At 49.4% G+C, this 22551-nt stretch overlaps 1 protein-coding gene across 1 annotated transcript in view; it reads right to left on the reverse strand.

Annotated features, from left to right (window-relative positions):
• Positions 1–10088, reverse strand: part of UBE2QL1 (ubiquitin conjugating enzyme E2 QL1) — a 50985-nt gene extending 40897 nt beyond the window's left edge. Inside the window, exon 1 of the mRNA XM_066579210.1 lies at positions 9258–10088. Coding sequence (XP_066435307.1) covers positions 9258–9920 — 663 coding nt within the window. The 5' untranslated portion in view covers positions 9921–10088. The remainder of the gene's footprint in view (positions 1–9257) is intronic.
• Between the last annotated feature and the right edge of the window lie 12463 nt (positions 10089–22551).

Genomic DNA, 22551 nt, shown 5'->3' on the forward strand with positions numbered 1-22551 from the left:
ACATTCACCATGTAGGATAAGTAATGCGTTATTTTTGATAGATCAGACTTATACAGGCGTGGTGATACGAAAGGTGTCATCCCCCCTCTTTTCTTTTACTATAGATATGGGGAAAGTTTTTTTTTTCCTTCTAATTTTCGATATAAGCTTAAATACTATTTATTTTTCCTTATATTATTATAATTAATAAAACTTTGTTTGCTGATTTTTACATTTTTTTTCCATAGGGAATTTGAACTTCTGATCATTTGATCGCTCTGACACTATAATGTAATACCCCAGTACCGCGATCTGACAGGCAGTCTATCCAACCACGGCACGCCTTGATAGGCAATCTGCAATGGCTGACCCAGGAGCCTTCTAACGACCCTTGGCTGCCATGGCAATTGAACATCACCCTGCAATCTCATAGCGAGGGTCTGTTTGGGACCCCTGAACTCTGATCAGAGCATGGATTAAAACCCGCATCAGCGGGTTTTAATCCATGACCGAGTACCGCGGGTCTGTGGTCCCCACGATACATTGATGCAATGATGAGATGCTGCACACACCGGCATCAGCACTGCAAGCAGTGGCCAGTGGGCTACAATCAGACCCGGCCATAAAAGGTATTCCAATGACAAACATTTAGGCCAGCGGTCCTCAACTCCAATGCTTCTATTGCAGCCTGTCCATTGTCAGGGTGGAAGGGACTTGTTATTTGTATAGTGCCAGTAATAGTAATTTTGTTTATTAGCCCTCTGGGTAATAAAGCTGGGTACTTATTTTACAGAGCTTGGAAGGATGGAAGGCCATGTCAAGCTTGAGCCGGCTACTTGAACCCTGCGGGGAACCTGCAACCTTCAGGTCCTGAGTGAGAGCCTGGGACTGCATTCTGCTGCCTTAACACTCTGTGCCACACAAGGCGTCAGGAGTGGAACTACAGCCGGTACAATGTCAGGACGGTGTCCTGGTGATATTGAACTCAGACTTTCATCTTACCGCCATTCTATGTCAATAGACCTTTACTAAAACTAGCTAGTTACCCTTGATTTAGGGCAGATCCCTACAACTTGCCATCGATGTGTGAAAGCTGGGGGCCGCATCATACGACTCTTAATAAATATAGCGGTGACTATGATTGCACTGCTTCTACTCCCTGCTGAGTTCTGCTGGTCTAAAATGCACAAAAAAAAGACCTGGAGACCTCCAACTACTTATGGTCCATTCTAGGGACGCGCTACAACTGCGGTCACACAGAAAAAGCGGATGAGAATTGCTCAATAGGCCAAAAAAAAATAATTATATATATATATAGCGAGAATTTCCCAAAGCAGTGTTTCCATGTGGAGACTGTTCTATTCTAATCCCAGTAAGATCTTCGAATATAAGCATCTTACAGACCAACATCCCACTCCTGGAACCGGTGGCAGATTATAACAGTGTTTTAGGTGGCAGCCTGGGGCCTGAAGTTCTTTGGTAGCGAAGACAGCCCATCATTTTATCTCCCATCGCCTCTGTTAAGCTGCGGTGCCGTGCGAGCAATCGGTCAGGCTTCCCCCATTTGAGGAAAGTTTGCTTCTGTGCCGACTCTTAGCGGTTCCCTTCGGCCAGCCATACACAGATTCTGAGCGGCTGACGCCACCATTTTTGGTGGGCCCAGTCAATCATCTATTGCACATGGTGGCCTCCCTGCACTCCCTGACAGGAGATGTTGGGGAGATAAGCCACTATAGTAGCAGTGTTCTCCCCTCTCTGCATTAGCTTAAGGTGCATTTACACACACAGATGATTGCTCAAAACTCGTCAGAAACTGACAGTTCTGAGCGATCATTTTGCATCGGTACTAATGGGCTAAATCAGCCCTATAGTATTTCATTGTGTGTATTTAGAGAACAGTGCGTGGTCTGTTCTCTAAATACATCACTATTGTTCTGCAGCGGGACAGTGGCTGTTAACAGCTGTTAAAGAATGTTATCAGCACTGCCCACGGAGAACTCAGCATGCGGTCGGTCTTATCAGGGACAATGGATTTCACGCGGACCTGGAGTCAGCGATGGACGAAAAGTGCAAGAAGGGCGCACATTTACACACGATTATCGCTCAAAGAATGGCTTTTGAGCGAATCGTGTGTAAAAGGGCCTTTAGCGTGTATCTGTATGGTGTGTGTATGTGTGTGGCTGGAAAGATACTGGTTGGCTAAATGAACATTCAGCTGCTACCTCTTGTGCACGGGTTGCCTTAAGCTTCCGGCAGTGTGTGTCCATGGAAGCCCAGCCATAGAGAACTGTGAGGACGTCCTATTAGGGCTCATTCACACGGCGGATTCAGTTTCAGTCTGTGGATATGCATTTTCACAAACTGAATAGCCGCACATTCAATGCGCATTTTTACCTTCTTGCGTTTTGTCTGCGTAATCACTGTGTGTTTATGGGAGCAATAAAAAACGTACGGAATCCATTAATTTTATGCACGAATACGCACGCATCATTGCCATTCCCTGCGTATTTCCGCAACCTCCTTCACTGTAATGGGCTATTTTAGTCCATAACAGAGGAAAATAGGTCATAATGCAATTTTTTTTAAACACACGTACATGAACGGAAAGAAACACAGATCTGAATACCCCAATGAAAAATCAATGTGGTTGTAACACTGCTTATCACACGTAAGAAATATGCACGTAATCTGCAGAGTAAATACACGCATATAAATGAGCCTTAACCCCATCATGGTTTAGGACCAACACCTGTGTGAGCATTAACACTACCTGTCCCAGACAACAAGGGGTACTGCCATTATGGGCGGCTTCACACCGACGTATTTGCGCGCACAATACGCAGTGGAAAGAACCCATTGATTTTAATGTGTTTGCTCACATAAGCGTATTTTGTGCGCACATTTTCAGCCATGCCCAAAAAAAGATACAACAAGCTATTTCAACGAACCAAAAGTCCCCATAGAAGGCAATGCGCGGTGTGCAAATGTGTGTGCAATATGCAAGAGATGCGTGAAACACTATGTAATTCTGCTGGTAAAAGGACACATATGGAACTAATCAGCCATTTCGTTTGTCTGCCTGCGTAACTGAACATGTTCTGCAAGCAGAAGTTGCGCAAAATACACCGATACGCGTGCAAAAAAAGCCTTGTTTATAGCTCAAAAAAGTTACAACAAGTTGTGCGCAATTGCGCTTACACTCATCTAAAGCCGGCCCAACCAGTAAAGATTTTAATACAAACTCAATAACCCCATCTCTGCCCTAGACCACCAAGGATACCTGCATTAATCTATCCTGTGACCTAAACCAACCAGTGAAGCAGACATTAATCCCTCACCTGCCTTAGACCACCAGGAATGCTGTATTTAACCCCTTTCTCTGCCTTAAGACCACCAGAGATCCTGGTAGCAACCCCGTCCTTGGTATCAGATATTAACTTCTTCATTGGCCTAAATAGCCAAAGTTGCAGATATTAACCCCGTCACTGCCTTAGACCCCCCAGGATTTTACTATAACCCCATTAACTACCTTTACTAAGCTAACTATGGTCTAGGCGGTGAAGCCCTCCGGTACTTGGATCAATAGAGGCAAGTCAATATATAAGTCTGGTCTGGGGTTTAGCAGAGAACAATGGTGTGGAAGGGGCAAGTTTGGAGATCAGCCCCCGGCTTATGGTCTATCTGAACTGCCACTGACTAGAATGATATTGCTTTAGTGACACAGCTGCCTTTAGATAAGCTTGCCGGTTGACCATTAGTCAAGAATGGCATGATGAATGCTAGAAGCTACCCATGCAGCTGGGTTGGCCGGCGGCACCGTAGGCAGAGACATGGATGGCAGGGTCACAGATCACTCTTGGTGGTCAAGACCCATTTTATATACAGAGGAGGTCTGTGCAGAAAGTGTTAATACACTGAATAATTGAGGGGCGTCTACAGATCAAGAATGACCCCCTTCTCCAGCTCTTACCTATCAAAAACCTCCAGTCCCCAAAAACAATGCCTGCCATTGATTTACGTGCGCATTGTGCTAGGCTGCAGAATCAGACACGCAGGGGCCCGGTGAGAAGTGCCGACACGGGGTGGAAGGTCCAACATGGAAATCTTGTAAACATATGTAATAACAGAGCATATTGGATATGTCAGAAATCTTAGAGAGGATGAGAAGTGATTTCAGGGGGTTGTGACGGATTTCCATCAATCCAGTGCAGAGATCGGTTGTGTATCTCACTGATTATGGCAGGTACATCGCGTTCCAAGATACTGCATACATGACTGTATATTGCTCACACAGGACCGCTTAATATGTTTTATGTAATATATTCACAGCATTGCTCATTTATACCCGCGATACCTAAAAGCTCATCAGTATTCACTGCACTAGTCATCCGAACGTCCCTGCCCCAGATTTATGTCCCTCTCTCTCTGCAGACCTACCTCGAAATACGTACTATGAGAAATATGGACGGAATATATTATATACGGGGGGGGGGGCACGTACAAACATTCATGACGTATGCAATATACATGACAAAGACATCAGGTAGTACACCGTGCGGCCGCCACCTCCTGCATATACCTAGTAGGCAGCAGATACAAGAGCCATCCGTGATTAATAATGTAACTGACTTGGGGTTAGCGTCTGCTGCAGAGGATTAGCTGCAGGCAGCGATCAGCCTTATATATCTGGGCCCAATTCGTACACATTAGGAAGAAGACGAGCGCAGCCATTAAATCTCTAACATGGTGACCGTCCGCTGCGGTTGGACGCGCTTCCTTTCTACAAGCTCCTTTGTAACAGCATCCTTCATGTCTTGTGCGCTCATCGACACCAGTGGCAACAATGTATCAATTCCATCCCCAGCATGAGGAGGAGGACAGAGCTAACAGTCAGCCTCTAACAATGGGACACGTAGAGGACACGCATGAAGGGTTAAAGCTGCACATATGATTGCCTTCTCATATCAGCGCTGGTTAATGCGCCCGGGGAAGGCGAACCTCGCTCCATAGATTATTCCTCGGGGCACCATAACCTCACAAGCAGATGTGATCCGAGAAGAACTGACGAAGGCTAGACACTGAATTAAAATGTGAGGTCACAAAATGGTCAGCGACTAATTACACCCCCAACCTTGTAAGACTCAGCAGTTATATGAGAACAATGCTCCGGGCCCAATATCAGGGGCCCCCGAGACCCGGGACTCATCTGCCATGTGGTACTACCTGCGTCTGCAGGATGAGGATGATCTAGTAGTAGTAGTGTTATAATAAAGCAGGGGATAGGGGGATGATGTAGTAGTGTTAAAATAAAGCAGGGGATAGGGGGATGATGTAGTAGTGTTAAAATAAAGCAGGGGGATGATGATGAAGTAGTAGTGTTATAATAAAGCAGGGGGATGATGAGGATGATGATGATGATGAAGTAGTAGTGTTATAATAAAGCAGGGGGATGATGAGGATGATGATGATGATGAAGTAGTAGTGTTATAATAAAGCAGAGGAATGATGATGATGTTGTAGTAGTAGTGTTATAATAAAGCAGTGGGAAGATGATAATGATGTAGTAATAGTGTTATAATAAAGCAGGGGGATGATGATGATGAGGATGTAGTAGTAGTGCAATAATAAAGCAGGGGGATGATGAGGATGTAGTAGTGTTATTATAATAAAGCAGGGGGATGATGATGATGATGATGTTGTACTAGTAGTGTTATAATAAAGCATGGGGTGGGATGATTGTTATGTAGTAGTAGTGTTATAATAAGGCAGGCGATGATGATGATGTAGTAGTAGTGTTATTATAATAAAGAATGGGGATGATGATGATGATGATGATGTAGTAGTATTATAATAAAGCAGGGGGATGATGATTATGATGTAGTAGTAGTGTTATTTTAATAAAGCAGGGGGATGATGATGATGTAGTAGTAGTAGTGTTATAATAAAGCAGGGGGTGGGATGATGATGATAATGATGTCGTAGTGTTATTATAATAAAGCAGGGGATGATGATGAGGACGTAGTAGTGTTCTAATAAAGCAGGGAGTGGGAAGATGATGATGTTGTAGTAGTAGTGTTATAATAAAGCAGGGGGATGATGATGATGATGTAGTAGTAGTAGTAGTGATATAATAAGGCAGGGGGTAGGATGATGATGATGTAGTAGTAGTAGTGTTATAATAAAGCAGGGGGATGATGATGATGATGCAGTAGTGTTATAATAAAGCGGGGGGGGTGGGATGATGATGATGTAGCAGTAGTGTTATAATATAGCAGGGGATAGGATGATGATGATGTAGTAGTAGTGTTATAATATAGCAGGGGATAGGGGGATGATGTAGTAGTGTTATAATAAAGCAGGGGATAGGATGATGATGATGTAGTAGTAGTGTTATAATAAAGCAGGGGGATGATGATGATGATGTAGCAGTAGTGTTATAATAAAGCAGGGGATAGGATGATGATGATGTAGTAGTAGTGTTATAATAAAGCAGGGGGATGATGATGATGATGATGCAGTAGTGTTATAATATAGCAGGGGATAGGATGATGATGATGTAGTAGTAGTGTTATAATATAGCAGGGGATAGGGGGATGATGTAGTAGTGTTATAATAAAGCAGGGGATAGGATGATGATGATGTAGTAGTAGTGTTATAATATAGCAGGGGATAGGGGGATGATGTAGTAGTGTTATAATAAAGCAGGGGATAGGATGATGATGATGTAGTAGTAGTGTTATAATAAAGCAGGGGGATGATGATGATGATGATGTAGTAGTAGTGTTATAATAAAGCGGGGGGGTGGGATGATGATGATGCAGTAGTAGTGTTATAATAAGGCAGGGGGTGGGATGATGATGTAGTGTTATAATAAGGCAGGGGGTGGGATGATGATGATGATGCAGTAGTAGTGTTATAATAAAGCGGGGGGATGATGATGATGTAATAGTAGTAGTGTTATAATAAAGCGGGGGGATGATGATGATGATGTAGTGTTATAATAAGGCAGGGGGATGATGATGATGTAATAGTAGTAGTGTTATAATAAAGCGGGGGGGGTGGGGGTGGGATGATGATGATGCAGTAGTAGTGTTATAATAAGGCAGGGGGTGGGATGATGATGATGCAGTAGTAGTGTTATAATAAAGCAGGGGGATGATGATGATGATGCAGTAGTAGTGTTATAATAAAGCGGGGGGATGATGATGATGATGCAGTAGTAGTGTTATAATAAAGCGGGGGGTGGGATGATGATGATGATGTAGTGTTATAATAAAGTATCCTACAGGATCTGACTGCTAAATGAGAGGTTTTCTGTAAAGTGCCTTATTGTATAAAAGCCGTTCGAATGAAGCACATTGAGGGTGAGAGCTGTGAGGTCTGCTATGGCCAGCAGTGGGAATGAGGAGGCGACTCCACAACTGCTCTTATGTCCTCAGCACCCTTGCAGTGTACCAGCAGTGGGGATGAGGAGGATGTGAACCAACCACTACTCCGCTGTCCTCAGCACCCGTGCAGTGCAGAAGCAGTGGTGATGAAGAGCATGTTACCCTACCAATGCTCTCATGTTCTCAGCACCCTTGCAGTGCAATGGCAGTGAGGATGAGGAGCATATGACTACCACTGCCCTCATGACCTTCGCAGCGCATTCACAGTGATGATAAGGTGGATGTGATCCCACTACTGCCTTCACACTCTAAGCACTCTTGCAGTGCACAGGCAGTGGGGAGGAGATGGATATGAACCCACACCCAACATCCTTAGCGCCCATGTAGTGCACCAGCAATGCAGATGAGAAGGATGTGACCCCCACCACCCGTGCAGTACACCAGCAGTGGACATGAGGATGATGTGACCCCACCACTGCCCCGATGTCCTCAGCACCTGTGCAGTGCTCCAGCAGTGGGAATGAGGAGCTTGAGACTGTACCACTGCCCTCAGGACCCTTGCAGTGCATCAGCAGTTAGAATAAGTAGGATGTGACCCCACCACTGCCCTCATGTCCAAAGCACGGGTACAGTGCACCGGCAGTGGGGAAGAGAAGGCTATGAACCTACCACTGCCCTCACTACTTGCACAGTGCGCTGGCAGTGGGTACGAGAAGGATGTGACCCCAACCACTAGCAGTGAGGATGAGGAGGATGTGAACCAACCACCTGTGTAGTGCACGGGCAGTGGGGATGAGGAGCATGTGATACCACCACTGCCCTCAGCCCCTTTGCAGTGCACCGGCAATGAGGATGAGAAGGATGCGATACCACCACTGCGCTCAACACCCATGCAGTACACTGGCAGTAGGGATGAGGAACACGTGACCCCCACCACCACGCCGCTGACATCAGCACCCGTGCAGCGTGTATGAGGAGCATGTGACTTCCACTGCCCTCATGAACTCAGCACCCTTGTAGTGCACTAGCCGAGGGGATGAGGAGGATGTGAACCCACCACCACCAGTGCAGTGCAGAGGCAGTGAGGATTAAGAGGATGTGACCCAACCACTGTCCTAATGTCCTTAGCACATGTGCAGTGTATTGGCAGTGGGTATGAGGAGCATGTGACACCCACCATTGCCCTCATGTCCTCAGCACCCTTGTAGTGCACTAGCCGTGGGGATAAGGAGGATGTGACCCCACCATTGCCCCTCAGCACCTGTGCAGTGTGGGTGAGGAGCACCACCACCCCGCTGTCCTCAGCACCCTTGCAGTGCACCAGCAGTAAGGATGATGATCATGTGACTCCACCACCACCCTTGCAGTGCAGATGAGAACCATGTGACCCCACCACCCCGCTGTCCTCAGCACCCTTGCAGTGCACCAGCAGTAAGGATGATGATCATGTGACTCCACCACCATCCTTGCAGTGCACCGGCAGTGCGGATGAGGAGCATGTGGCCCCACCACCACCCCGCTGTCCTCAGCACCCTTGCAGTGCAGATGAGAACCATGTGGCCCCACCACCACCCGCTGTCCTCAGCACCCTTGCAGTGCACCGGCAGTGTAGATGAGGAGCATGTGGGGCCACCACCGCCCCGCTGTCCTCAGCACCCTTGCAGTGCGGATGAGGAGCATGTGACCCCACCACCACCCCGTTGTCCTCAGCACCCTTGCAGTGCAGATGAGAACCATGTGACCCCACCACCACCCCGCTGTCCTCAGCACCCTTGCAGTGCGGATGAGGAGCATGTGACCCCACCACCACCCCGCTGTCCTCAGCACCGCTGCAGTGCCATGTGATCCCTCAGGACAGAGCGGTCCAGCAGCACCGTCAGGGACACTTACCTGCCCTTTGACTAGGCTAGCTGCGAACTGCCTCATGACGGCCTCCACGGTGTAGGCACTGGACCAGCCCCGGGGGGTGAGCAGCTCCATGCAGATGGCCCCGCCGTCCAGCACGTAGCCGTTCTCCAGCCGAGGGCTCAGCACCCTCATGAAGGGCGGCGAGAAGGGGAAGTTGTCCGGGAAGGTGAGGTTGAGCAGGATGAACTCGGTGTTGGTCTCCTTCATGTCCTGCCACAAGGTGGAGTCCTTGTCCACCTGGTGCAGCTTGACGTTCCAGTCGAACAGGCTGTCGTCCACCAGCTCCACGGAGATGAAGCGGTCGCTCAGCTTGCGGATGTCCTGCAGCTCCTTCATCAGCCGGCGGCTCCTCACCTGCGTGCAGTGCTGCCTGTTGGGGGGCACCAGGGGCTGCAGCGACGGCCCCCCGCTGGGGGCGCTGCCCTTGTCCTTACAGCCCTTGCCGTCCGCCGGGCTGAGGATGCCCTCGGCGGGGTGACTGCAGCAGCCGGCGCCGCTGCCCCCGCCCGCCGGCCCGCTGCCCTGCTGCCGGTTCTTGCCCTTCCTCAGGGAGCCCTGCTGGTGGTGGCGGTGGTGGTGCTTCGGGTCCTCCGTGTCCCGGTCGTGCAGGCGGATCAGTCCTATTTTCCGCAGCAGTGTGGCCATTTTCCAAGGTCTGTGTCACGGACTAGCGGTGGGTGCCGGTGTACGAGGTGCCCCCTAATCCTCTCCTGTCACCGCAGCCCCCGGTCACCGCCATCAGCCGCGCATCCCTCACTCCGCCGCAGTGAACCGTCCTGAGCGCCTGCCAGTGCCAGCCCGTCTGTCTCTGCAGCCCTCACAAAAGAGGGGGGAGGGGAGTGGGCGGGGCCGCAGCACTGCAGCTCCTACACACCGCCGGCTACTTCAGGGGAGGGTGAAGGATGGAGCCCCGCCCCTTTCTCCTGGCGTCAGCTGGCTCCGCCCCCGGCGCTCGGTTACCTGAGCTGCATCCTAAATGGCGGGTCGTGCTGCGGCGTGAGGGGGGGCGGCGCCGAACGGGTTACACCTGCCATGTTCCGCCGCTGTCTCCATTCTGTGAGCCGGTCAGCGGCTCTGTGGTCATACTGAGGGGACCCGTGCGGTGGCAGTGAGGGGGGCCGTCCGGCCGGTGCAGTGAGGGGGCCCGTGTGGTAGCTATGAGGGGACAGATGCGGTGGCAGTGAGGGGCCGGTGTGTTGGCAGTGAGGAGACCAGCGGGTCAGTGTAGTTGCTGTGAGGGGACCGATGTGGTAGCAGTAAGGGGCCGAAATAGTAGCAGTGAGGAGACCGGCGGGTCGGTGTGGTGGCAATGAGGGGGCCGGTGTGGTGGCAGCGAGGGGACTGGAGGACTGGTGTGGCAGAGAGGGGATTGGCAGGCCGGTGTGGTGGCAGTGAGGGGACTGGCTGGTTGGTGTGGTGGCAGTGAGGGGACTGGAGGACTGGTGTGGCAGAGAGGGGATTGGCAGGCTGGTGTGGTGGCAGTGAGGGGGACTGGTGGGCCGGTGTGGTGGCAGTGAGGGGACTGGCGGGTTGGTGTGGTGGCAGTGAGGGGGCTGGCGGGCCGGTGTGGTGTCAGTGAGGGGACTGGCGGGTTGGTGTGGTGGCAGTGAGGGGGCTGGCGGGCCGGTGTGGTGTCAGTGAGGGGACTGGCGGGTTGGTGTGGTGGCAGTGAGGGGGCTGGCGGGCCGGTGTGGTGGCAGTGAGGGGACTGGCGGGTTGGTGTGGTGGCAGTGAGGGGGACTGGTGGGCCGGTGTGGTGGCAGTGAGGGGACTGGCGGGCCGGTGTGGTGGCAATGAGGGGGCCGGTGTGGTGGCAGCGAGGGGACTGGAGGACTGGTGTGGCAGAGAGGGGATTGGCAGGCCGGTGTGGTGGCAGTGAGGGGACTGGCTGGTTGGTGTGGTGGCAGTGAGGGGACTGGCGGGCCGGTGTGGTGGCAATGAGGGGGCCGGTGTGGTGGCAGCGAGGGGACTGGAGGACTGGTGTGGCAGAGAGGGGATTGGCAGGCCGGTGTGGTGGCAGAGAGGGGATTGGCGGGCCGGTGTGGTGGCAGTGAGGGGACTGGTGGGCCGGTGTGGTGGCAGTGAGGGGACTGGCGGGTTGGTGTGGTGGCAGTGAGGGGACTGGCGGGCCGGTGTGGTGGCAGTGAGGGGACTGGCGGGTTGGTGTGGTGGCAGTGAGGGGACTGGCGGGTTGGTGTGGTGGCAGTGAGGGGACTGGCGGGTTGGTGTGGTGGCAGTGAGGGGACTGGCGGGTTGGTGTGGTGGCAGTGAGGGGACTGGCGGGTTGGTGTGGTGGCAGTGAGGGGACTGGCGGGCCGGTGTGGTGGCAGTGAGGGGACTGGCGGGCCGGTGTGGTGGCAGTGAGGGGACTGGCGGGTTGGTGTGGTGGCAGTGAGGGGACTGGCTGGTTGGTGTGGTGGCAGTGAGGCGGCTGGCGGGTTGGTGTGGTGGCAGTGAGGCGGCTGGCGGGTTGGTGTGGTGGCAGTGAGGGGGCTGGCGGGTTGGTGTGGTGGCAGTGAGGGGGCTGGCGGGTTGGTGTGGTGGCAGTGAGGGGGCCTGCGGGTTGGTGTGGTGGCAGTGAGGGGGCTGGCGGGCCGGTGTGGTGGCAGTGAGGGGACTGGCGGGTTGGTGTGGTGGCAGTGAGGGGGCTGGCGGGCCGGTGTGGTGGCAGTGAGGGGACTGGCGGGCCGGTGTGGGGACTGCATGCTCTATCTTGGCACGCGTTACACGCTCATACATGCCAAGATGGTGTATCGGGAATATCCTGCACTCTCGGCACGTTGCCACGCGGCGTGCCGCTACTATAGGCCAGGTGAGCCCAGCCTAAGGGATGGACGCGGCACACGATACGCAGTGAATAGAACCCATTGATTTCAGTGGGCTCCGGCACTTGAGTGTAGTTTTTCACATTAAACACTCTGCGTGGCGCCCTGCCTCACTGTATTACACACGTAGAGGCCATCGAAATCAGTGGGGTGTATAAATATGTGCAACATATGCAGAAAACCTGAAACCTGCGTATAGTCCCACAGATCAGTGCGGTTGTAGGAGTTCTCTGCATTATGTATTATGTGATTGTTCGCAGTAACAGATACCAAGTGATCCTGTAGATAGGAGACCTTTAATGGCTAACCGAAATACATGATGTAATAGCGAGCCCTCGGACCTCACAGGGCCCTTCCTCAGGCATAAGGTCTGAAAGCTCGCTGTAACATCACGTATTTTTGTTAGCCATTAAAAGCTATCCTATCTACAAGATGACTTGGTTTCTCTTGCTGGGAACGGTCACATTCTGCTCTGCTGGTGACACCGACCAAACCCCACTTATTTATGCATTAATACGCTGCATATTGCCGCGACCAAAAGCCTGCGATAGGCTGAAACCCGCGAGGTTATGGTGTGTCTTAGCCCATGAATACGTTGTATATTCACAAATCTAAATACGCATGCGTCCGTGTGAATGCACCCTTCTATCCATCACCCTTCTATCCATCACCCTTCTATCCATCACCCTTCTATCCATCACCCTTCTATCCTTCACCCTTCTATCCTTCACCCTTCTATCCTTCACCCTTCTATCCTTCACCCTTCTATCCTTCACCCTTCTATCCTTCACCCTTCTATCCTTCACCCTTCTATCCTTCACCCTTCTATCCTTCACCCTTCTATCCTTCACCCTTCTATCCTTCACCCTTCTATCCTTCACCCTTCTATCCATCACCCTTCTATCCATCACCCTTCTATCCATCACCCTTCTATCCATCACCCTTCTATCCATCACCCTTCTATCCATCACCCTTCTATCCATCACCCTTCTATCCATCACCCTTCTATCCATCACCCTTCTATCCATCACCCTTCTATCCATCACCCTTCTATCCATCACCCTTCTATCCATCACCCTTCTATCCATCACCCTTCTATCCATCACCCTTCTATCCATCACCCTTCTATCCATCACCCTTCTATCCATCACCCTTCTATCCATCACCCTTCTATCCATCACCCTTCTATCCATCACCCTTCTATCCATCACCCTTCTATCCATCACCCTTCTATCCATCACCCTTCTATCCATCACCCTTCTATCCATCACCCTTCTATCCTTCACCCTTCTATCCTTCACCCTTCTATCCTTCACCCTTCTATCCTTCACCCTTCTATCCTTCACCCTTCTATCCTTCACCCTTCTATCCTTCACCCTTCTATCCTTCACCCTTCTATCCTTCACCCTTCTATCCTTCACCCTTCTATCCTTCACCCTTCTATCCTTCACCCTTCTATCCTTCACCCTTCTATCCTTCACCCTTCTATCCTTCACCCTTCTATCCTTCACCCTTCTATCCTTCACCCTTCTATCCTTCACCCTTCTATCCTTCACCCTTCTATCCTTCACCCTTCTATCCTTCACCCTTCTATCCATCACCCTTCTATCCATCACCCTTATACCCATCATCACTAACCGCTGTCCTCGTGTTGCTTTACACTCATCACTGTACTCCGTATTACCGAAGGTCCTCGGCATGTCAACCTCACGACCTAATGCACATCGCTCAATTTAACCCTTTTCAATTCAATTTTGGATTCATGGTTTCCTAGGGGTTTTTCTCTTTCTGCCAGTCTAGAATGGCACCATCTGCTGGCTACAGCCAGTACTGCGGTATGGGACATGCTGGAGAGGCCCCCCCCAACAACAGAGCGGCCAGTAATATTCAGTAAGAATACCCTGCCGGACGTCTTCTGACATCGGAGCTGTACAGCCTTCAATCAGGATGTCTGAAGACGTCAGACAGTGGATTGGAAAGAGTTAAGAGCCCCGTGTTACTGCAGGCTCACAAGCACTGTAGATGCCAACATCGCCTCACATTACAGCATTGCTGTCTCTCATAGGTGTGTGGCACTGCTGTACCCAAAGTGTCCCATTCCATCAATGAACATCCTATAACTTCCATTGTCTTACTAGGCACACATCATCCCACTGCTTCATCCCAATTCTTGCATGCCCTGTATCACAGCCCCCGGGGGATACTCCCTTAGTCCGACCTCCTCCGTCACTGTCCCTGTAGTGTGCGCACTCTAAAGTTGTTGGACTGGTTGGTCTTGCATTTCTTGCGGCTTTTGTTGATGACAAGTCCACGGTGCCTGTGTGAAGGAAGACTCCCTCTTGTTCCACGCAGTCTGTAATCTTTTGGCCCCTGGATCATCGGGCCCCCCTCGCTGATTACTGGGTCTCTGGTAACGGCTTTCGCACCCAGTCATGTAGCTCTCGCGCTGCTGCCCACACACTGGTCTAGAGTCTGTCCCTGCTGCTGCCGCCATACACACCATTCAAATCTATGGGCGAAGATGGCCACCGTGACATCACCAGGGAGTGGAGGTTAATCCTCATACAAACCCCCAGCAAACAGCTAGTCCTAGTAAGGCTTCCTGTCCACAGGCGTAGCGATATCCTGCAGCGGGAGCCGCCGCCCGGGAGCAGGGGAGACCTGACTTCTCCGCACTGAGCCTATCTGACAGGCTCATCGCGGCAAATCGCAGAATGCTGCAATTTGCCGCCCATGAGCTGAAAAACGCTATGATTCTCCACTCGTGGACAGGGGGGCTGCGCCTTCCATAGAAGCACTATGAAAAGCGTTCACTGCGTTCCCCATGGCCGGATTATCGCCGTGGGGAGCACAATGAAAACTCGCCCGTGGACAGGCAGCCTAGCAGGGCCTTAGTGATGTTACAATCATGTGACCTCTGTCTCTGAAGGTCCTTCTACCTATGTATAGGCATAGCAAAAAGGGATTTAACCCATTATGTTCCTCCCTTACAATAGTAAATCAGGAGTAAAAATTGGGGGAGCAGTGACCCTATAAAAGGTACAAAGAACAAGATACCAATTTTGCGCTCACCGAGGTTCTGGGAATGGACCCGGAACCCAAGGTGCAACCCCAACACCGAAAGACCAGGTAGGCTTTTCAATAATAACTCTGATCACAAGAACCCCCCTCCACTGAAATATGGATTTTATTGGAGGGGGACTGGCTTTATGAGGGAAATTATCACTGCATGGGGTCTGTGAGGGCATTATCATTGAGTGGGAGCTGGAGCTTTATTTAAGGGGTATTATCACTGAGTCAGAGGCTATATGGACATTATAACTAAATGGGGGCCAATATTGGGCATTCTTACTGAGTGGAAGCCTATGCTAGGCATTCTTAATAAGTGAAGGACTATATAGGGACCTATATGGGGCATTATTACTAAGTGGGGGCTTACGGGGAGCATTATTATTTATTGGGGGCACTGTTGGCCTCCCTCACACAGGTGTTTGCAAAAACGCTGTGTTTACTGTGGTTTCAGCAGCGCTGACATGCGTTTTGTCAGCGTTTTGGTTGCGTTTTCAGCACAGCTGAAAACACAGCCAGGAAAGCTGAATGCCAGAACTGTGTGAGGGGAGGCCTTATACTTACCTAACAGGCGCCGTCCAGGTCCCTCCGGCGTCCCTGCAGGCTTCCGGGCACTTGTGATCACCGACAGAGCGTCTCTTGATGCTAACGGGGTTTGAAGACCCTGCCTCTAGCAAGAGATTGCTCTGATTGTCTGAACCATGCTGCCAATCACATTGAATGGCTGTGATTGGCTGAGCCAGCGCTCTATGAACCAATCAGAGCAATCTCTTTCTGGAGGCAGGGTCTTAAAACCCTGTTATCATCAAGAGATGTTCTGTCAGCAATGACAAGTGCCCGGATGTTTGCAGCAGCGCCGGAGAACAGCGGGAGGGACCCGGATGGCGCCTGCTAGGTGAGTATTGATTGTTTTTTTTTTTTGGTCATGCAGCCATCGCTTGCGTTTAGCTCTCTCAAAAACACGGTGCCATGTTTTTAGCAGCGCTGAAACTGCTGCCCATTTATTTCAATGGGCGACGCAGAGCTGCGGTCAAAAATAGAACATGCATCGCGTTGAAAATGCTGCGTTTTAATGCTTGTGTGAGCAGCCCCATTGAAATGAATGGGAGCGCTGTACAGCATTTAGCGCAGCACTAAACGTTGTACAAAAACGACTGTGAGGGAGGCCTTACTGTGTGTGGGGCACTTACTGAGAGTACAAAAAGAGGGTTATTACTGTGGGTCAGCACAGGTGGCATTACTACTATCTGGGGCATTATGAATGGGGAGAAGATGTAAAAGCTTGGAGAATGAAGCCAGGTCCCTCGAAAACTGAGAAGTCAAAAAATGTCTGAGTCAACTTCTGCAGAGACAAGTAGTCACCATGAGAAGTCATCATGATGGCCTGGGCCAGATGAAGGGAAAGTGAATGACTCCAATCAGAGGAGATGTCACCTGTGATCACTGGATATAATGGAACTGTAATTATTTATACGGTCTGCAGAGTGCCAGTGTATGTCTAGTAAATACTGCTATATGGTCTTTGCATCAGCAACACTATGGTAGTATTATATGATCATGGTCTGGGGGGATTATTTGGCCCTCATATAGTGTTTATTGGTAGTATCGCTCTTTCTATTGGTTTTATCCAGTGACGGCATGTTGATATTAATCGTGGTGGTGCTGTATGGTCATGATGTGGTGGCATTATGTGCCTTATGCAGTGTTGTTATTGGTAATGTTGGTATAATGGGATTTGTTCAGTGACAGTATGGAGGTAATTATACAGGCCCCGGTGACTACATTGATACTGTGTGTGGTTTATTTTTCTTCACTTTTACAAAAAAAAGTTTTGAATAAACTTTATTAAAATGTATTCCATTATCTTTTTAGGCCCATAGGGGCTTCACAATGTTTGGTATACTCAGTATGGCAAAGAATTATTTGATGTATTCCTAAAACTACAAAGCAATCTACTAGGCGGTCCTGAAGACTCATCCTAATAGTCCTACAGCTGTGGCATACCTCGGGGTCGTTCCTAGTCTCTGGCTGCCGTGGTTACCCATCAGCAACCCGAGATTGCATTTGTTGGGGGTTGATGGGGTCAGAGGGAGCTCCCTCCCTCTGTGTAACCACCTAGATGCCATAATTGCTATAGACCGCAGCATATAGGCAATTAAAGGGGTTGTCTCGCAGCAGCAAGTGGGGTTCAGCACTTCTGTATGGCCATATTAATGCACTTTGTAATATACATCGTGCATTAAATATGAGCCATACAGAAGTTATTCACTTACCTGCTCCGTTGCTAGCGTCCTCGTCTCCATGGATCCGTCTAATTCTGATGTCTTCTGGCGTTTTTAGACGCGCTTGCACAGTCCGTGCTTCTGGCTGGTGAATGGGGCCGCTCGTGCCGGAGAGCTGGTCACCGCGTCATCATCGTAGCTCCGCCCCGTCACGTGTGCCGATTCCAGCCAATCAGGAGGCTGGAATCGGCAATGGAACGCACAGAGCCCATGGTGCACCATGGGAGAAGACCCGCGGTGCACCATGGGAGAAAACCGCAGTGCATCCCTGGGAAAGGACCGGCGGCCATCTTTGGGAGAAGATTTATATAACTCCATATTTCGTCGGATCGGTGAGTAGCAAGCGGTTTAAAAAACGCTTTAAATTGCTATTTTATGCCAGGGGGGTGACAGCGGGAATGGGGTAAGGTAAAATTTTGAGGTTTGCCGCAAGACAACCCCTTTAAATTACAAGGATCAAATATTTTCAGATCCTGGGCATTACAGCGAGAGCTCATCTGACTGTCAACATGACCTGTGGGCGCAGGACACATGACCTAAATGTGTCATAGAAGGTAAAGACAAGCCGGTCTATGATATTCATATACATCATGGAGGCTTAATGGGTTGGAAATAGGTGGTTCCTTAATGTATAACTCCAGTGTATGGATTCTGGCTTGGTTTTCAATTCCCATTTATTGTTATAAAGACCTGTATAACAGGTCGGGCATTGAATTTCAGGAATGCTGCAATCCAATAGGTGGCGCTGCTGAGGTATTGTTCCATTTTATTTATTTGCATATACTGCCAGGCGTAACTATAGATGAGTGAGCATACTCGCTAAGGACAATTACTCGAGCGAGCATTGTCCTTAGCGAGTAGCTGCCCGTTTGGAAGAAAAGATTCGCGTGCCGGCGCGGGTGAGCGGTGAGTTGTGGGAGTGAGCAGGGGGGAGAGAGGGAGAGAGTGAGAGAGAGATCTCCCATCCGTTCCCCCCCGTTCCTCCCAGCTCTTCCCCGCCGGCACACGAACCTTTTCTCCCGAGCGGGCAGGTACTCGCTAGGGACAATGCTCGCTCGAGTAATTGACCTTAGCGAGTATGCTCGCTCATCTCTAGTCGTAACCTGTTCTGTGCTTCATAGTAAGTTTGTTGCGACGAGCTGTGCATCCTGCACAGGCTTCTCCCCTGTTAGCACCCTTGTGGCTTCGGCAGACAATTTGCTGACCCCTGTCTACTTGTGTTCGCCCCACTTTCTGCTGGTTTGGGCCCACTTACAACATGGGGACACTTTTGTAATTTTTTTCCAAGGCTACTTTGATTTCCCTTACCGCCCCTTAGATCACAGCCATGTTTTTTCTAAACTAAATAACTCCCAAGTTTGAAAACCTTTCTGGGTATGGTAGTCCGCCTATTCCATTTATTAACTTAGTTGCCCTTCTTAGTACCCGCCTCAAGCTCTGCTATGTCCTGCTTGGTTACCAGTGGCTAAAACTGTCCACAACATTCCATCTGTGGTCTGACCAATGATTTGTACGGAGGAAGAACAATGTCTCGTCATGTGCCCCTAGACCTATTTTGATACCCCCATGATCCTATTGGCTTGGAAGCAGCTGCCTGACACTGGTTGCTCCAGTTAGGTTTACAGTTAACTAAAATCAACAAGTCCTTTTTAGAGTTGAGCAAACGTACTCTTCTGAGCTTGATGCTCGATGATGCTAATACGCCCCAATTTTGACCCCTCCCCACTGCGACATGCATGTGCACGTCAACGCCAGTTTGTGGCTGGCTGGCTAGAGAGAGAGGGAGAGATCGTTCGATCGATCCCATACAAAAATGCTCGAGTCTCCTATTGAAGTTAATGGGGTTCGTTACTCGAATAGAGCTCTCGAATTTTACGAAAAGCATTTGGGTACTCGCTCATCCCTAGTCCTTTTCCATGTCAGTGTTCCCCAGTGGTTTCCCATTTAGGCCTCGTTCACACGGGCGACAAAGTCGCGTGATTTTATAGCGTTGCTACAATGCTACAAATCGCATGTATGAGAAACCCATGTTTTCCTATGGGTTCCTTCACACATGCGATATTTTGTAGCATGCTACAAAACGACACACAAACCTCACTGGTCCCGCGATATGCACGCGACTCGTGAGGTTTTGTAGCCCATGTTTCCCTATGGAGCCTTCCTCTCTGTTGCATCACATCGCACGAATACGTGATTTTCGTGCGGGGCGATGCAACTTTGACAGTAGGAAATCCTACTGTCAAAGCCCTAATCTAAGCCCTTGCTGCATGAAAAAAAAAATACACCTACATCACCTCTCCCGCGCTGTCAGCTTGGCCACATCTTCTTCACAGCAGTGATCTTCTCCTCTTCTGGCCGAGGATTCAAAAATCCCCGCCTCCTGGAAGCGCTGGCTGTGATTGGCTGACACTTAGCCAATCACAGCCAGCGCTCGATGAATGTCAGTGATTGAACCAATCACAGCCATTCATCAAGTGCTGCCTGTGATTGGCTAAGCGTCAGCCAATCACAGTCAGCACTCGATCAATGGCTGTGATTGGTTCAGCCAGTGCTCGATGACTGTCAGTGATTGAACCAATCACAGCCATTCATCGAGTGCTGCCTGTGATTGGCTAAGCGTCAGCCAATCACAGTCAGCACTTGATGAATGGCTGTGATTGGTTCAGTCAGCACTCGATGAATGTCAGTGATTGAACCAATCACAGCCATTCATCGAGTGCTGCCTGTGATTGGCTAAGCGTCAGCCAATCACAGTCAGTACTCGATGAATGGCTGTGATTGGTTCAATCGCTGCCATTCATCGAGTGCTGGCTGTGATTGGCTAAGTCGGACAGGTGATGTATGTGCGTTTTGTTTTTTTTTTAAATTCAGCTACGGCTTATTTTTGGGGAAGAGCTTATATTTCAAGCCTCCCCCGAAAAACCTTGCATGTGGTGCTACAAAGTTGCGCGACTTTGTAGCACCACATGCAACTTTGTAGTGCTACAAAGTTGCGGTATCGCACGGACCAGCGATGCGTGTGAACGAGGCCCCGTGTGAACAAGGCCTTAGTGTGTAATGGTGACATTTGCCTTCCCTGCCCATGGGCAAAACCTTACATTTATCCGTGTTAAACTTCATTTGCAACATTTTTTGCCCAAGCCCCCAATTTATCCAGATTCACTTGCAACTGTATACTATTCTCTCATGTTAATTACATAGTTTTGTCATCTGCAAATATTGATATTTTACTGTACAATCCCTCCACAACATTGTTAATAAATATATTAAAAGTTATAGGGTCCAATACTGCCCCCTGTAGTACCCCACTAGTAACGGTGACATAATCAAAGTATGTACCATTAATAACCACCCTCTGCTTTCTATCATTATAGCCAGTTACTTATCCACTTACACACATTCTCGCTTAGACCAGCATTCTCATTCTATATACCAACCTTTTATGCAACACAGAATCGAACTGTCACTTCGAACCTTGACGCGCTGGATCTATCACTTGCAGATCTCCCACAAATGCAATCAAAGACAAAACAAGAATGGAACCCAAACATGGGAAACACTGTCCCTATACAACCAAACACCGAAAGCAGGGTTATCGCCCCAATAAGGATGGCCCTACCCGTGTGCCTCAGCGCCCAGTTGACCCTACGTGGGAACGGGGAAACAACAACAAGAAAACCAAAACTAGAAATGAAAATAAACGCAGTACTTAGCTTGAAATGCAGCAAATAATTAAGCAATCTAGGTGTAAGCTTCTGATTGCTAGCCCAGTCAGAGAGAGACTGAAAATCAACAGCAGTTTAGTGCAGTCTCAGACCAGGCTAAATAGCCCTAGCAATGACAGGTACGACTAAGCACATCACACCTAATACCACACCCACTGAGCCAGAAGATGTAGAAACCTCTCCAAAACCAGCACCAGCCTATCGGCAAGGCAGTAATCCCAGGACCACCGCAACACAAACGCTTTAAAAAACTCAAGGTATGCAAGATCCAATGACTCTTTCTGGTCCAGCCCAGAACTTACCTCCTTGCAAATGCTATTCAGATTGCTTTGACAGGAGTGATCCCTCATAAACCCATGCTAATATAGACACCCCATTTGCTATGTGCCAATCAAGTAAAACAGACCCCATCACTATAGAGTCCTTAAGTATAAGAAACAACCATCTATCAAATTACTTAATTCCCTTAGAAGACAGAGGTGTATGTGATTAGGACTAGAGATGAACGAGCATACTCACTAAGGTCAATTACTCGATCGAGCATTGCCCTTAGCGAATACCTGTCCGCTCGGGAGCAAAGATTCGGCTGCCGGCGGCGGGCGGGAAGAGCGGGGAGGAACGGAGGGGAGATCTCTCTCCCCCTCCGCTCCCTCCTGCTAACTGCCGCAACTCACCTGTCACCCGCGCCGGCACCCGAACCTACTCTGCCAAGCGGGGAGATACTCGCTAAGGACAATGCTCGATCGAGCAGTTGTCCTTAGCGAGTATGCTCGCTCATCTCTAATTAGGACCCGGCAATTTGTCTATTTTTATTTTTTAAGGGGGCTCTGCACTTCTTCCTGAATTAGACTGGTGACATAGTTTACTTTAACACTCTGCATTTCATCTAATAGTTCATTTTCCTTAATGAATGCATTTAAAAAAAAAACCTATTGAACAGATTTGCTTTCTCATCACCCTCTACAATTATTTCCTCATTACTTTTTAAAGGGCCAAGACTTTCCATCTAAACAGTTTAGAGTTAGTTTTACTCACTTTGGCAATGAGTCTCTCTGTCTCCATCTTTGCTACTTTTATGTGCTTTTTACATATTTTTTTCCTTATAGCTTTTTGATGTTTCTTCACTGCCTTCTTGTTTTAGTAGTTTAAATGCTTTCTTTTTGTTTTCTATTGCCCCTGTTATATCTTTATTGAGTCACTAGTTTATCTCCCTAATCTCCCGCTGCCCTTCTGGTGTGGTACACGTAGTATTTCAGAAAATACTTCTTTGGGGGTTCTCACCCTAAGCTTGCATCTTGGGTCCCTGAAATAATTTTTAAAGACCTTCCACCCACCTTTAACTTTGTCATAGGTGCCAATGTGTACCATGGCCGCT

Source organism: Eleutherodactylus coqui, chromosome 9, assembly GCF_035609145.1.
Source record: "Eleutherodactylus coqui strain aEleCoq1 chromosome 9, aEleCoq1.hap1, whole genome shotgun sequence".
Lineage (NCBI taxonomy): Eukaryota > Metazoa > Chordata > Amphibia > Anura > Eleutherodactylidae > Eleutherodactylus > Eleutherodactylus coqui.